General features: G+C 33.6%; 1 protein-coding gene across 49 annotated transcripts in view; it reads left to right on the forward strand.

Annotated features, from left to right (window-relative positions):
- The window catches only part of SOX6 (SRY-box transcription factor 6), a 658,308-nt gene that overhangs the window by 268,135 nt on the left and 372,831 nt on the right, over window positions 1–17,342 (forward strand). For all 49 annotated transcript variants that reach the window (XM_045370379.3, XM_074014189.1, XM_074014211.1 and 46 more), the window contains one exon: window positions 11,805–12,045. In XM_045370379.3, the coding sequence (XP_045226314.1) occupies window positions 11,809–12,045 (237 nt within the window). In that variant the 5' untranslated portion in view covers window positions 11,805–11,808. The remainder of the gene's footprint in view (window positions 1–11,804; window positions 12,046–17,342) is intronic.

Consider the following 17,342-nt stretch of genomic DNA (forward strand, 5'->3'; position numbering starts at 1 on the left):
TAGCAAATCCTTTTACTAAGCTCTGATTAAATGAGTATTTCGAATGTCTAACAAGAATATTCAAAATAAAATTCTACAGGAATGGTATAAATTAGTAAAGAATAATTCAGATAATAATGGAAAATAATTAATAATTTATTTAATTTAGATTTCAGACACTTTTAATTCTGATAGCATCTGCCTTGGCATCAGACCAACCTGAGATGAAATTTTGCCTTCTGTATTTACTAGGTATGACCTTAAGTAAGATTTCATTTTTTATTGTTTTAATAAACACTTTTGTGCCTTGGCTTTCTTATCAGTAAACAGGGATAATGACATTATTTAACTTCTAGAGTTGCTCTGAGAACTAAATGAAATAATACATGTAGCAGTGCTCAGCACAGTGCCTGCCTGGTACTTTCTAAGCATCTAGTAAAAATTATCTATGTATCTTTTCAACCATCTCTTCAACATCCATCCATCCATCATCTGTCCATTGGTTCATCCATTTATCCATCTTTTTTTATGTTTCTGGCAACATAAATTGATTATTTTGGGAGGCTTTTTTTTTGCCAGGGAATATGCAGAACTTTTAAAATATGAGATGAATTTTTTGTCCAGGATGTGTGCAAAGAGAAGACACCCCCAGAAAACCAGTTTATTTTAAGTCCTTTTTCATGGCTACTTTTTTCTGGTTGAAGATAATACCCTAAGTTTATTTCTGCCTATTAATTTAATAATATTTAAATAATTGGGAAATATTTACTGAGTGTTTTCTTTGCACAAAACGTTGTGCTAAGTATTGTGGGAATGTAGAGAAAGCTAGGATTTTGTTCTCACCCTTGAGAAGTTTGTAATGTGGTTGAGGTTACTTAGAAAATATAATGATATTATACATTTTAAAAAGATTATGTGAGGTAATATCCATTAAGTGTTGAATGAGTGATATAAAAATATCTAATAAGATCTAATCTCTGAGATCTTATTAGAGATGTTTAGAAGAGGGGTAGATCATAGTTACCTTGAATAAGCTCAGTTGGTTTCCTAACAATAGGAAAGGAAAGTGAGGGAAATAGGGAAAGACAGGAAGAGCAAAGGCTATGAGGCAACAATAAGTGAAGTTTGACTAGTGAAGATAAATTTATAAAGATTGGTTGCATCTGGATGGAAGGCCTCGAGTGCCAGGGTCAGGAGTTTGGACTTTATTTTGTCATTAGTGGGAGAGTCACTGATGTTTTTTGATCAGGAGAGTGGCCTGATGAAGGGAGTAGCAGTAAGATCGATTTGGTGGAGGAGATACTAAAATAGAGAAAGTAGTTTAGGGTCTGTTTTGGCCGGGCACGGTGGCTCAAGCCTGTAATCCCAGCACTTTGGGAGACCGAGACGGGCGGATCACGAGGTCAGGAGATCGAGACCATCCTGGCTGACACGGTGAAACCCCGTCTCTACTAAAAAATACAAAAAACTAGCCGGGCGAGGTGGCGGGCTCCTGTAGTCTCAGCTACTCGGGAGGCTGACGCAGGAGAATGGCATGAACCCGGGAGGCGGAGCTTGCAGTGAGCTGAGATCCGGCCACTGCACTCCAGCCTGGGCGACAGAGCGAGACTCCGTCTCAAAAAAAAAAAAAAAAAAAAAAAAAAAAAAAAATAATAATAATAATAATAATAATAATAATAATGATAATAAGAGTTTAGATATGAGGTGTGAAAAAGCCCTGTGCTAAGATTATAAGTATGGTAAGAGAAATGAGCATAAGAGCATAAGAAACATTAAGAAATAGCTGACGGAGCTTCATGACGAGCTGGCATTGAGAAGCAAGGATAAACATTAGGAGGTCGATACAGTGTTCATGTTTTGAACCTTGATGATTCTGACAGTGGTACTCTTCTGGGTGTGGATGAATGAGGGGAGGTGTTGAGGAAAATAGTGATGAATCTAGTTTTAAGATGTTTAATGTGAAATTGCAGAGCATATCTTGGTATAAATACTTCACAGTCATTTGAGGACTGTTGGATTTCTGGGAGATGAGAGAGTTTAGTGTTGGGGATATGGATATAATAATCTTAAGATGCTTGATAAAAAGAGTATAGAGAAAGAATAATGTTTAGATTGGCAGTATTAACATGGAGTGGTATTTTCTGTGATTATCTATTCACTTTAATTTAAAACAATAAGCTATTTGCCTATCTCTCCCTCTCTGCCTTTTCCTCCCTCTTTCCCATAGTATTGATTGTCTACGATGTGTTGTGCACTGTGCTGGGCACTGGGGATCCAGCAATGAACCAGATGGATGAGCCCTGTCCTCATGAAATATACAGAATAAACTTGTTTTTTAATTAAACAAAATATTTTAATGAGTTCTCTTTTTTTCCCATTTACCATAAGCTTGTGCTATGCAAGCATTTATCTCCCAGAGTCTGAGAGACATTCTCTGACAAGAAGTTTCCTTTTCTTCCTGTCGTTGATACTTTTTATTTTACTATATTGTAATAAATACTCTGTAGGAGTATAATTTCAGGAATTGATTAAATTACCCATCATCGAAGTCTAGGAAATACTGATTGCAATCCCCTTTGGCTGGGAGATTTTTATTGTGCTGAGCTTATAAGAAGCGTCTCTTGGAAAAAATTGTATTATATTATTTGAAAGTTCTAAGAGCAAGGAAAAAGATGCTTTTCTAAAACTGTCTTATTTCTTACATCCAGACATTTCTGTTAATGATGTGAAGTTTATCTCAACTCAAAATAAAACGTGCAGCTGGAGATTGGACTTCCCTTTTCTTCTGTTTCTTGCTATCCTTGTTTTCCTTCTGATTTAGTCACCAATGTTCAACCAATGTCTTCATCTCACTCTTTCCTCTATTCCTTTGTAATAAAATAGAGGAATAGAGAAAGAGGAACACAATGCAAGATTGAGGAATACCAGTTGAGACTGATATCAGATGAAAGCATTTTTCTAAGGAAGGAGATAGTAGATTATCAATGTCTGGATTTGTATTCTAAGATTCAAGCTCAGGAGAGCCTATGCTCTTGATGATCCTCAGTTCATTTCACTGTCACCCTGGTGTAGTTAGTGCCTCCCCCTTTTTTGCTAAACTGGTCCATTTTTGTGCTAAATGATCATAAATGATGTTATTTAGAACAGAAGTATCTGTTCTAAAATTGGAATGGAATATTAGGCATATCAGGCATTAGCTGTAGGAAATATTTCAAAATTGAAACAGTTAAAATGGAAATATCAGGCATATCAGGCATTAGCTGTAGGAAATATTGGTAAAATGGTATATCAGGCACATGGTAAAAATAGAATGTCAGGCGTGTCAGGCATTAGGTGTAGGAAATATTTTCTTGCTTTCTTTCTTCTTCTTCTTCTTCTTTCTTTCTTTCTTTCTTTTCTCCTCCTCCTCCTCCTCCTTCTTCTTTTCTTCTTCTTCCTCTTCTTCTTTTTTATTTTTATTTTTTTTGACAGAGCCTTGCTCTGTTACCCAGGCTGGAGTACAGTGGCACGCTCTTGGCTTACTGCAACCTCCACCTCCCAGGTTCAAGCAATTCTCATGCCTCAGCTTCCTGCAGAGCTGGGATTACAGGTGCACACCACCATGCCTAGCTAATTTTCATATTTTTAGTAGAGACAGGATTTCACCATGTTGGCCAGGCTGGTCTCAAACCCCTGACCTCGCGTGATCCTCCTGCCTTTGCCTCCCAAAGTGCTGGGATTACAGGCATGAGCCATTACACTCGGCCTAGCTGTAGGACATATTGTCTGATAGAAATGACATTATTGATGGAAAAAGCCCCTATATTTAGAGTATTTTGAGAATGATTAGAGATTTTGCTGTATTGGAAGGAATGATGTAAATGTGAATGTCTTAAATCTTGAGTTAGTTATGAAATAAAATCACTTTCCTAAGAGAGCTTTTCAAATGCAGTTTGTTTGGAGCATTATCTATATTAATTATATTCATTTTAATTTGTATCTTAGGAATCTTTGGAGTGTGGGAGAACCATGTCAAATTTTCAGTCCTTTAATACTAATTTAGCTTCAGGTTACTGAGATCACTTTGGTAGTCAGTCAATATGGTTACCAAATTTGGATGAGAATTCCAGATGCTGAGTGGCTTAAAAACAGTTGTGGATATGTGTCCTATGCTTTGTTATTTCTCTAAACTTGTGTAGAGACATTAAATCACTTTTGTGAGATGAATTTTCAACATCAAAAATAAAAGCTACTTTAGAAGACAAAAATGAAGCGTAACTCATTTAGAAAATTAAGACAAAAGCTTTTGAGGTTGGATCTTGCCTGTCCTTTTCATCCTTCAGGAAGATTTCTAGGCTAGAAAGACGTCTCTAAAAACAAAGTTTTTATAATGGAAAATGTGCTGACATACACTTTAATGATATAGTTTCAAATGGCAGTGATATAATTTGTAGGCCTTTGTGCTTGGAAATGTCTGGAAAGTTGTAGTGCTCTTATTAATATTTGTAGTCACTTTTCATGAATTAGTATTTCTTGTTGTTTTTCATTTTTATTTAATTTAAGATGAATAAATCTTATTATTAAATAACATGAAGATTGCATCGCAGCCTTCAGGATTAAAATGCACTCCTTTTTTGGGGAAGCAGATAGATGTGTTTACTCTGTTGCGAGATTTAGATTTGATTTTTTGTTTTCTTCATGGTAATTATGTTTGCACTTTGCTGATCACTAGTTGTGCATTATTACAATGGAAGGTGACAATTTGATTGTCTTCAATTGGAGAAACAAGTAATTTTATATTCACTAAGCTGTCAGGTAACACTAACTCACAGTACTAAGAGCTCCTGGCAATGCAGCTTGGCACCTATATTTAACTGCTTTGATGCTTGTGTAACCTCTGCTGAATCAGAAATACTTTGCTGGCTGGAAATGGTTTTCAGACTTGTACAATGAGGTTTTCATTAAGTAGACAAACTGAAAATGAACTGCAAAGCCATGGTTGTTTTTCTCCTCCCCTTCTATCTCCTCCCCTCTTTTTTCCCCTCCCCTTCCCCTCCCTCTCTACTCTCACTCCCTTCCTCCTTCCCTCTTCTTTCTCTTCTTCTTGTCTCTCTGTGAATAGGAACCTGAAATTTATACCTTATTTCATCACATGAAAGAGTGGACTTGGTAGATTGCCTTATTTAGCTAAAGGAGAACCTCAGAGATGAACTTCTTTATATAAATTTGTTCAGTGTTTGTGTGAATTTTTGTATTTTGAAACAATCTATATAGTATCAATATTCATTTTTCTCTTTTTTTCCTGGAAATATTGAAGAGGGAAATTCGAGTTAAGAATGGAAAATATACAGTGGCAGTTTCCTATACTTTGTCTCTGAGAAGTTATTGTTCTGGTTTATGATTTTTGTTCATATAATTGGATAAGATATCCTGTACTTGGGCTTCCATATTAATGGGCCAGTTTCAAGCTGACAGAGAGATGTCTGTTTATTCACTTAAAAAATTATAGTTCTCATTTTTTATGAAGAGGAGATTCAAAGTGAACTTACATAAATAAATTCATTCTGCTATTATTTTAGACAGCTTTCTTTCACTCCAGCCACACAGAGGTTTTTCATTGAGCTATAAAGTCATTGTGCTAGATTAACATCCTCTAAGTTAGTGTATATTTATAGTAGCCATTGTTAGGTTTTACTCTTATTATTAAGTCACTGATTTTATTTATAAAATCTGGGCCTGGCTTTCCGAAGCAAAAATTCCAAAATGTTACTGGTAGATAAACTGTGAGAAAACCATACTATTTCTATCAAGCAAAACATATAGATTGATGTTACATGAAGTCAAGTTGTTTTGATGCCAGGAAGAAATCAGATACTCAGGGACACTTAATAATTATAGGTTTTCCATAGGCAGTCAGTCAGCAGGCCAGTCGCTAGGCTGGTTGCCTGTCTCTTCCAGCAGATACTAACCAGTTAGACAGAGGTAGTTACGTGATGTAACATTATCAGGAGAAACAATTCATGAGTCAAAGCATTCCAAGACATATGAGCTCTAGTCCAAAGAACAGTCTTAAGCTACATAAAGTGACAGCAATATTGTCAGCTAAATATAAACTCTAGAAACACAAACTTTGATGACTTAAGAAGAATCTGTTCCAGGTAGTTCTTGTTTTGTAAGAAGCTCAGAGGGCCTTTGAAGACAATTTTGGTGCTTTGCTGTGAAAAATTGGACCCTTAGAAAAGTCAAAATCCATTAATTTAAGCACTTTCTTAGACATACTTCAGGAGCTTCAAATGTATTTCATTTACCTCATCTCCATTGATTTGACAACTAATTCAAATCTGTGAGTTTTCTTCTAATAGGTATTGTCCTCATGTGTTACCATATCTGTTCTGAAAGTGCTGGTACAAACTCTAGAAGCTAGGTTTATAACTTTCTAAGGTAATTCTGAAAACAGTTACCTTCTTTTCACCTGAATTTTCTTAATTACTTGTTAAACACATGGAAGAAAAAGAAAAATCTGGCAGAAGCAGAGGGAAGTTTGGAGGTGGATTGGGGGAGAGTAGGTGGTAGTGTTGTATAAAGTAATACAAATAATTAGTAAGCACCCTCTGACTTTACTGGGATGAATCAAGGAATGTTTTAAAAGGTATGTCTTCATTTTAATATCTAGAATTAAGGTGTACCATGCCACCCTCCCTTCCCCAAGACCCTTGAATGTGGAAATTAGATATATAAGAAGAGGGTTTTAAAATCATTCTTTGCCCTAGGCTGGGTGGACTGGTGTCCTTTGTAGAGGTTCCTGGGTATTGTGCTTTTTGGCAACTAAACATATCTGTTACTCATGTTCCTTAAAATGAGAGGCACTGTGTTATATTTTTGGAAAATTAGTTGTTTATTTCTCAGTATCAGCTCAAGTACAGCATTGTATTAACAGTGAATTATCTGACAGAAATGAGTCTACCAGATAGCCTGGAGCTGAGCTGTAAAAATAAGTGTGAATGTTGGCCTGAAGTTTTAATTTTTTTAAATGAGTAGAACAACTCTTAAAATGTTGCTTTATGTTAAAAACAGGACTTCTTTTGAATAAATGTAACACACCTGGAAAGTGAATGCCATTTGATAATAATCATAAAAATAATGGAAATATTTTCAAAAACCCAGTTAAATGTATTGCTATGATGAATTCAGTGACTCTTTTTGATAATTATATAAGTTTCAAATGATAGTTTTGAAAAATGGATACTTTTCAAGCTGTAATTTAAAAAATGTAATTTTGAGTGATTATGTCTTATGAGAAAGTTTAAAAGTTTGAAGTTTGTTTAAAAATAATCCTGACTTTAAACATATAAAAATAACTGTGTTTAAAGAATAATGTCAAATCAGAAAAGTTCTAGAAAATATGATATTCTGAGATAGAGGACTTAATGTACATGTATCCAGCATTCTCATCATTTTATAAAGTCTTGGGCCAACTAATTTTGATTTATTGTTGCAGAACAGAAAATAAATTTACTGTCTGAGTAAGTTTGTAATAGCTCAAACATTTAGACTTTGTACTCGTGTTTTGGAGTAGAATAATTATCACCTTTCTAGAGGTGTTCCTACTGACTTCCTAGAGAACATTCTCAGTAAATGGAGGCTTTACCTCCAGCAATCTCATTTCCCAAAGTCCTAAGCCCGAGTTCTTCCCAGTGGCCTGGCATCCTGAGTTCACTTGATTGTTGGGCAGAGACATTTCAAACTCAGGGAACATATGATGGGAATTTAGTTTTATGTGTCCCAAAGATATTTACTTCTCTTTGAAGGTTTTACTTGATAATAGCTATGCCCCAGAAAACCATCTTGTTTAACCAATGTGATAAGTTGACAATGTAGTTTTTCTCTCTGATTATAATGTACTCTGTGTAGTCAATACACTGGTACCATGTGAGTGTAATTTCCTCTTTTATTTTATCTCCAATGCACTGTATTATAAATAAACAGTTAAAAAAAACACCAAACAAATCTGTTGCATCTCCTTTTAAGATTGTACCACTGTAGACACTTGTTCTAGTAAAGTAGAATTGGGCGCATTTGATTGCATTTAAATTTTTCATGCTTCAGCAGTTTGGCTGGGAGCACAGTAAAGAAAAATCCCATGAGCGAGGATAGTTTAGAATAATAGAACTTGATTTTGTGTATTATAGCGGCAACATTTGCGCTGCTTTAGTTAGGGTTGTGTCAGCACTTCCATTATAAACCCCTGTTTTCAGGGGGTATAACTAGGGAGATTTTTTTTTTAATACAAATTAAAAAAACAATTCATTTGAATGATTTTTAAGTTATAATAGTGCAAAAATAAAACAAAGTATAGTCACATCGAAATTGACCATTCCGCAAGGATTTTGATTTTCTTTTGCTTATTAGTTCTATAAGGCAGCAGCTAAAGTAAGGTGCTGTTTTAATATGTTGGGGTTGAAAATTTTTGCAATGGAAAATTACTGACTGAGCATTAAAATAAATGTAAGCATTCCACGTGACACTTTAAAACACTGAAACGTGGGTATATTTGATTTATGAGTTTCTAAAGGAGAGTAACTGTGGTACAGTGGTTATAGTAAAGGCATTACCAAAAGTCAAGTGTCGTTGAAGCTTTTAGAATACAGTTTGGTTGGTTGAGTAAAATGTTTTAAAGGGGAAAGCTAAAGTAAAGAAATGAATGAGATGTCATCAGGATTATTTAATAAAGTAATTATGCACAAAATCAGTGAATCAGATCTAATAATCAGCAAATTTAAACTTTAATAAACTCTGCATTAAAAACAATTTGTGCACGTTTTATAGCAAAACTCAAAACCACCACCCAAAACAAAAATCAACAGCAAAACCAAATATAAAAAAAGATGTAAACAAAAAAACCCCAACAATTTTACCAAAAGGAAATGCTCAAGGAAATACCTTGCTAAAAACAAAACCCATCTTTTTCTCCACTAGCAATGCATTTAAGAACTATAATAAAGTAAAAACAAGAAATTATATGATTTGGAAAAGTATTTTTGGAACAAAAAATGTTAATTCCTTTGCTAAGGAAAGGGATTTCAAAATTGAGTGTGTTTTTCTTGATTGTTAACCATTGTTGTCCTACCTCCCCTATCTCCTTTTCATCTAATGATAGTGTGAACTGAGGATGAACACTCAAATTTAATATTGCTTTTATTGGCAGCTTATGTTTTATTTGAAACCTTGATACACATATGTATTTGTAGGTGCAAAATAAAAGACAAATTGTGAGATGTTATAAATAGGTAGCATTCCTGAATGGCCACTGGAGGAATCACAAGAAGACTGTTGATGAATAGAGGTGAAGCCTTTCCTCACTAATTGTATTCAGCGTGTAATTTCTAAACTTCCCTCTGAATTTTGATTTTCAATTAACACTCCCCATTTGAAGATAATTTTCTATTTAATGTAATTGCAGGAAATAATTTATTGGCTGATTAAGACTGAAGACCCAGCCTTCCTTAAGAAAACATTCTAACAAACCATCCTTTAAACTCAACTCATAGATTTAATCTATTTTTACAGCTGCAGTTGTATTTAATTAGGATTGTGCACTATTGTTCACTGGTGAAGTTTATAGTTAAAATTATTCTTAAGAGACTGTTTTCATTTTGAGTTTTGTCATGATTAATTTATACTAAAGCAGCAATCATAGACATTGCTATTGGAAGGAGCCAATTCACTTTATAATAAGAAGATGTCTGTTGAGGGAACTAAAGTAACCGATTTTTGGATCATGACTTCCAACTGTATTTAACTATTTTAAAAAGCAGAAGTACATTCATTCTTTTGTTTTTAACATGAATGATTATTGATATTGTCAGTATCTGAAACAGGAAATAACTCTTGTTTGTGACAAGCTCTTGATAAACTTGCAGAACAGTTATAATTTACCTGGTTTTAATAATAGTAGTTATGGGGCCAGTAAAGTAAGCCATATAGTAATTCTAGAAGCATCCATTGGCTACCATTTTTCATAATCATGTATATGTTTGTTCATTTGTTATTATTGGTATAAATTGGTCAAGAATATATCTGATTTATTGATATAGCACTCTTTAGAACATTTAATTCATTTCTTCTCAAAGAAATTATAGGCATTCTTTTGCATTCCCTTGCCCCCATTTTATTTTCTAGTATCAAATTTAATAGATACATTTTTTGTTATTTGTAGAATGATTATTATAAATTGGTATCAGCATTTTAATATGTTTCAAAGCACTTCAAAAGCCTGTAATACTTTTATTTAGAACTGTGCATAATTAGATTAGCTGATCTTATATTAATTTTTTTCACTGTAGGATACTAAATCTGAGCCCCCTCATTAATTGTGAGAAATTTAGCATTAGCTGTTAAATCCTATGTGAAACATGGGCTGCTACATAAAAACTACTGTTTAAATTGGAATTAACTTAATTATTTTTCTTGCACTTGATATTTCCTTCACTGTAATATTCATGAAAGCATGTGACAGATTTGTAAATTTAACTGTTAATCTCAGATTTCTAGACCCTTTAATCAGTATTTATTTGTCTGCAGAAACAGTACTAGCAAGTTAATGATTTGCTAATTTGAAAAATGCTCATGTGGTTTCCTATGTTAACTGATTTGTGTGTTTTTTTAAAAATGGTATGAAATCAATTAATGTTAAATAGCAATTAAGGTAGAGATTTTATTCCTTTCATTACACAGCAGTTTTAGAGCTAAAGATGTAATAAACTAAAAACTATGTAAAGTTTTAGAAAAAATGCTATATTCCCTCTTCTGTTAAGTTATAAACTTTCAGTGGTTTTATTTTCTAACCATTTTGCCAAGAAATGCATCTTGATAAAATGATATTCTAAACAGTTTGAAATTCTACTTAATAATCATGGTTTTCTGATTTTATATGAGGGTACAAAATGGAGACCTTGTCATGCAGAGTGTAGTCGATATTTATTTGTGGGCACATAAATGAATGTTCAGTATTGTATTTGGAGGTTTTAAATATTATGCACAGTAGACATTTTACTATTTTCATGGTAAATGCTTTGAATCTTTAATGTACTTTCTAATACAAAATAGAGGTATAGCTATTTCAGATACTCAATTCAAATGCTACAAAATTGTCCTAAAACTAATCTAACAGTATCAGCCACTCAATCAATATGTCACTTAAAAGTTAAGTTACAACAATTGACTCATTTTAAAGGTCTTTTAATAAGCTTTAGATGGCACTAAGTAGTGTTAGGCCCAGCCCTAATAATACAAAGTATAAACAAAGAAGTCAGGATCAGATTTGTTTAGGACTTTAATTATGAATTATTTACTCTCCTGATTATATTTTCCTACATATACTTCTTTTGCTCCTACATAAACCATAGGAGAAAGTTGGATATTTGTGCTTTCAAATCATCTTGCAAACTGACTCATTTGCCAGTTCATTCATTCATTTTTTTCCATTGCTAACTATCACCCTAAATACTCTCAAGAAGCTTCTAATCTAGTTAAGAAAACTAGGAGGGAAAATATACACATACATACCCTGTCCATTATGAAAACTTACTCTGTAAAAAAATCATTAATGGATTGTAGGAGAGAAAATATGCACTAGTTACTGGGAAGAGGTTTGCTGAGTTAAAAGCAAAGAGGGAAAGCAGGACACATAAGCCAAGAGTTCTTTTTCTGGGGTTTAGAGTGGATCACAAATATCTCTAAAGTTAAATAACTTTCCTTTTTTCCTGAACTAGCCCAAATGCAAGGGTTGGTTTACGTTTTGTTATTGATAGCCATTTTTAATCCATTCTGTTTTCCTTCTTCTGCAGAAGAATGTCTTCCAAGCAAGCCACCTCTCCATTTGCCTGTGCAGCTGATGGAGAGGATGCGATAACCCAGGATTTAACCTCAAGGGAAAAGGAAGAAGTCAGCGATCAACATGTGGCCTCCCATCTGCCTCTACACCCCATAATGCACAACAAACCTCACTCTGAGGAGCTACCAACACTTGTCAATACCATTCAACAAGATGCTGACTGGGACAGTGTTCTGTCATCTCAGCAAAGAATGGTGAGCTTTTAAAATCTGACCACTGCCACTAAATGTATTCCTTAGTATGTCCTCGTTATAAATAGATATTTTAGGGAAATAGATGACCTTAGAGTTATTTTTGTTTAGATCATGAAACAACTACCAGGTACATATTACTAAGATACTAATAACTCAAAAAACTTGAAAAATGGTTTGTGATTTAGTGTATATACATTTATTATTAGGTCAGTGTGCCAAGAATATATTTTATTGATTGATTTTTGTGTGGGGGATTGGTTATCTTATTCTATGAATCCATGAATTTAAGGTGGTTAACTTGGTAATATCACAAAATAGATATGATCAAATAAAGTATGGCTATGTATTAATATTGAAACATTTAAGCAAATACAACTGCGTGAATGAGATCATATGTTGAATATACCTTCAATGAGAAAATGCAGGTATTTATCATTTTTAATGGTCATTCTTGATTTATAATAAAGCTTTTCTCACTTATGTGCCTATATATTAATTTCAAAAGGGCATGCAAACCTCCTGAGAATCATTCAATGAGACTACAGGAGTTTTTTCAAAAAGTAGAAACAACATCAAATACATGCAGTATATTTAGCCAGCTTTCCTATGTTAAATTCCATCCCTAATCATCAAAACAGAAACCATAGCCAGTGACATTAATTATCTAGTTCAAAGCAAAAATATTCAATTTTTTTAGCATCTAGAAGAGATTAAAATCTTAATATATTTTATTAGATTAGAAGTTTTAAACCCCATTTTGCATTTCTTAATTTTTGGCTAACTAAAATTAAGTTAATGAAAATTATTTTAAGTGGGCACTGAGAAAATTTTTATTTCTTAACAAAGATAAGGTAATATTTCCAATACATTTACTACTAATAACACATATTTAGATTCTTATTCAATGCTTAATGTCTCAGAGACTTAATTCAATAATTTATGAAGGCAGACATTTTTCTTTTTCAGATGATTTTGCAGACACAGCCAGTGCTCTGGAGCAGTAGGTAAGAAGCAGAGGATTGAAAGATAGTTTCTAGACTAATTTTAGTTTTGAAAGGGATCAAAATTGTACAATTAGATCCACTGGAAGATTAGTTTTCTTGAGTAGGAAGAAGGTAATAAAGCAAGTCTGTTTTTATGATTGAACTTAAGTTGTTCATTTTAACACCTCCAAGGTGAAATAGATATCCAGTCACTGCCACTTGCTTATTGTCAAGATAATGGAGCGATGTTTCATTTTTATTTCAACAAATATTTATTGAGTACCATCTATGTGCCAAGCATTCTTATTAGGTGCTGACTATATAGTGGTGAACAAAGCAGACATGATTCATTCCTTCATGGAGTTTATAGTCTAGGAGAGGGAATAGAAATTAGATAAGTATATACACAAATATATAATTAAAATATGATGTTTGCTATGTATGAGGAGAAAGAACAGAATGCTACGTGAGAACATAATGAGGCAAACCTAATTTAGAATAGATGGTTAGGAATGCCCTCACTGAGCCAAGGATGGTAAGAACTAACCAGTTAGAGTGGAACAAAGAGTAAAACTGCAGAGGGAACAGCATGTATGAAGTATTTGAAGTGAGAAAGTTACTGCTTAATGTCAGAAAGTAAAAGATGGCCTTCATTGCTGGAGAGTTACGATGAAGGATGCAATATAACGTAAGATATAGTTGGAGAGATTGGTAGGGGCTATATCAAACAGGACCTTGGAGATAACATTATGGATGTGAGATTTGATCTAAGTTCAATGGAAAACGTTTGAAGCATTCAAAAACATTTCAAACAGATAAATTCTGGCTGTGATATAATGAATGGATAGGAGAGAGACAACAGTGAAAGAAGGAGGACCCACTGGGAGTCTATTTCAGAAGTCTAGGTGAGAGATGAATGGCTTGAATTAGTGTAAAGGAAGAGTGGCTAGAGAGAAAGGATAGGTTTAAGATATATTTTGGCTTTTATGCCAAATCTAGTCATAGACAAATAAAAATAACTGCACTGGAAAACATGGGGAGAATAAGAAATAAAACAGTTCAAATTTGATTTCTTTGAGAACACTATACTTATTTTTTCTAGAAAAATTGTGTTTGTATCTTGATAAGTCCCAAGTTACTTTGGTGGGTTATTCTCAAACTTTTGTCATCTAAAATTTTGTCTTAAAATATATATTAATAATTTTCTTACCAAATTTATATTAAATGTGGTTTATGATAGTATAAAACAGTTTAATGGTACAAATAAGTTAACTATTAATGTAAAAGAAATCATACTTGCTAGACATGTTTTCAAACTTTCACTTTCTTTTGCTGTCAAACATTGCTTTCCACTGGAGCCTTTGTGTATTCCAAATGACTAGAAGCCAAAATATTTTGTTTAAACTCCCACTCTATAGTATTTCCCAGCTGTGTACTTATATGGTGTAATAAAAGGATTTAACAAATGGGAAATAGCAGCTGCATTTGGAAATTCCCTTTGTGCTTCTTTTTCACTGGATAGATTCAATATTGTGTAACAACTGTAATATCAGACCTGTAATGACTTATACTGTAAGTACCATATCACTAACCAATTTTTCTTTGCAGGAAAAAAACAATAGAAGGATTTTAAGTTTCTGGGCAGACCTGCAAACCTACATATATTGTGTGTGTGTATGTGTGAGTGTGTGTTCGAGTGGGAGGACTGTGCTAATGTAAAATTTAATAAACATTTTATCTCATTCTACTTTAAAATAAATATGAAGTCAAAAAAGATGTTTATGAAATTAAGTAAAACTTGTAGTTTTCTTTAATGGATCATATTCTGTACTTGTAATTGAGTCCCAAAAAATAGTTGTGAAGAAATAAAATTCAAAAGAAAATCTAAAAAATAACAACATTTTTTTTCAGCACTTGTACAGTTTCCATTGTTCTTTACTTTCTGTAATGGCCCTCATGTCCCTCATTCATGAACTGTTAGAAACAAGCCCTAAAAGTTTCTTATCTCCTGGATTCAGGAAGGGTTTTACTTTGAAATGTCATGACCACAGAGGAAGTTTTCTGTCAGAGAAGGTGAAGACAAAGCAAAGAAGTCCTGCTAATTCCCACTTCCTGATTAGAAAAAAAAATATTTAAATGTAAAAATTCTGATTATTTTGAGGTGACACTGCAACCAAATATGAGACCACATAGGTTCAATCAAGAAAAATAATTTGTAATGGCATAAGCAAAGAAGGAGAATAGAAATTTTAGAAATAGGATTTCAAGGACAAGTTTGAGATAAAAAGTTTTAGATTCTGATTTTAACCATAATTACCTATTTTATAGACACCAAATTGTTGAATTATAAATTTAATGTGCTATGTTAATTAGTGAGAGCCATTTGAAGGTTGGAAAGTTAGTGTAAATAAGAGTCACTATCCTTCTCTTTCCACAACCACTACCACTTTCATCATGGCACCTGGTGTGCCAATACCTTTTTTGCAGAGGAATGTTGACACTGTCCACTAAAACATGCTTTTGTTCTTATTAGGACTGACTCATTAGGCTGGAATACATTTGCATAATTTTTTTTCATGGAAAAATGTACAGCATATTATTCTTTTTGATGTTAATAAGCATGGAGAAGAATATTTTTGTGATAATGTCTCATGACATGTATATGATATTGTGTGTAATGAGTATCTGCTAGATTGCAACTGTAGAAAGGACAGATAAACTTATATAATGTTGGTGATCTTTTCTGCAGATTACATACAATTTTTTGGTGCAAATTATGTATAGCTACTTATATCAAACAGATAAATTACAATGTACATGTTATTTTGAGCCTTCCCTTCCTTACTTTTTTTTTTCTTTTGCTTTAGAGTATAATTTAGAAAGGAGTTATCATCACTGGATACCTGAGTATATAGTACCTGCTAAAGTTCCAGGCACAAGGACTAACTTGTGAATAATATAGATAAGATCCCTGTTATCATAGAACTTACAGTATAGTAGTATGGCAGATAATAAAGAAATCTTATAGAGTGAGACAATTTCAGACAATAATAAGTACTATGAAGAAAATTAAGTAAGAAAATGTGATAGAGAATTACTCCTTTAAAAAGACCGGGGAAGGTCTTTTTGAGGAGGTGACATTTGAGCTGAAATTTGAATAAAAAGAGAATTACTGTGCAAAGATTAGGAGAAGACACCCAGTCAGAGTGTATAATAAGTACAAAAGTCTTTTAGTTTGTGTGTTTGAGAAACAGAAAACAACAGGGTGGCTGGTGAGGGAGAGAATGGTATGAAATGAAATCGGGGAGGCTAGCAGATTACAGATATTATGGAGTCTCATAGGCTACAGGGAGGTGTTTAAACTTTCTTTCAAGTGTAAGTAGAAGCCATTGGAAAATTTTAAGCAAGGGAGTAACATGATTTGATTTATGTTTTTAAAAGATCACATCGCCTGCTGTGTAGAGAGTGGACTGTGAGAGAGAACATCAGAAACAGGAACATGGATTAGGAAACCATTGCCGTAGTGAAGATGAGAGTTGGATGATAAGCGGAAGAGTGAACAGTTTAGGGAGATTCTTCATTGAAGAGTTCTCAGAGATTCTGAAGAAGACAAAATTTACACAAAGGGTGGAGAGAATGTTTTAAGTAATGTACATGTGGGCAGAAACATAGTCAAGAATGACAAGAAATGAGGTTGGTGAGACCAAGGAGACGAGGGAAGAGAGTAGAAATGCTCTTGGCCAGAGAATGGGCCTCGGCGAGAGACAAGCTTTTTGCCTAAGAAGCAACTGTTAGTAGGTGGCTTCTGTGGTAGGCCATGGGGATGTGGGTAAGGCACCAACACTCTCATGAGATATAAAATGTGATGATTGTAAGTGGGAACTTATGCACATGTGTACACTTACATTCTTATATTGATATATATTTTGGCAAAAATATACATCTGGCTTTTAACTACTAGTCTAAGTAGGTAGAAATAACCATAGTGGACTCTCAGCCCCAGAATATCTGAACTCCTTATAAGAAACCTACTTAAATTCCTCCAGGGGAGTTTTATCTTCTAGAAAAGTTTTAAAATAAGTTTCCACCTTAAATAAAAGATGTCAATAATGCCCTTTGCTGTAATTGAATGAAAATAATGGTAGGCGTCCTGAGATATTTAATAAATAACTATTGAGGAAAACACCTTCTTGCTTGCAAACAATTTCTGCTCTCTGCTCCTCTAGCTTTCAGTCTCATGAAGTTGCTAATCAACTCTGGAGTGTTTTTTGTTTTTCACTTGAAGTCATAAAATTGCTGGTGTGGACTTTGTAC

The sequence above is a fragment of the Macaca fascicularis genome, chromosome 14, assembly GCF_037993035.2.
Source record: "Macaca fascicularis isolate 582-1 chromosome 14, T2T-MFA8v1.1".
Classification (NCBI taxonomy): domain Eukaryota; kingdom Metazoa; phylum Chordata; class Mammalia; order Primates; family Cercopithecidae; genus Macaca; species Macaca fascicularis.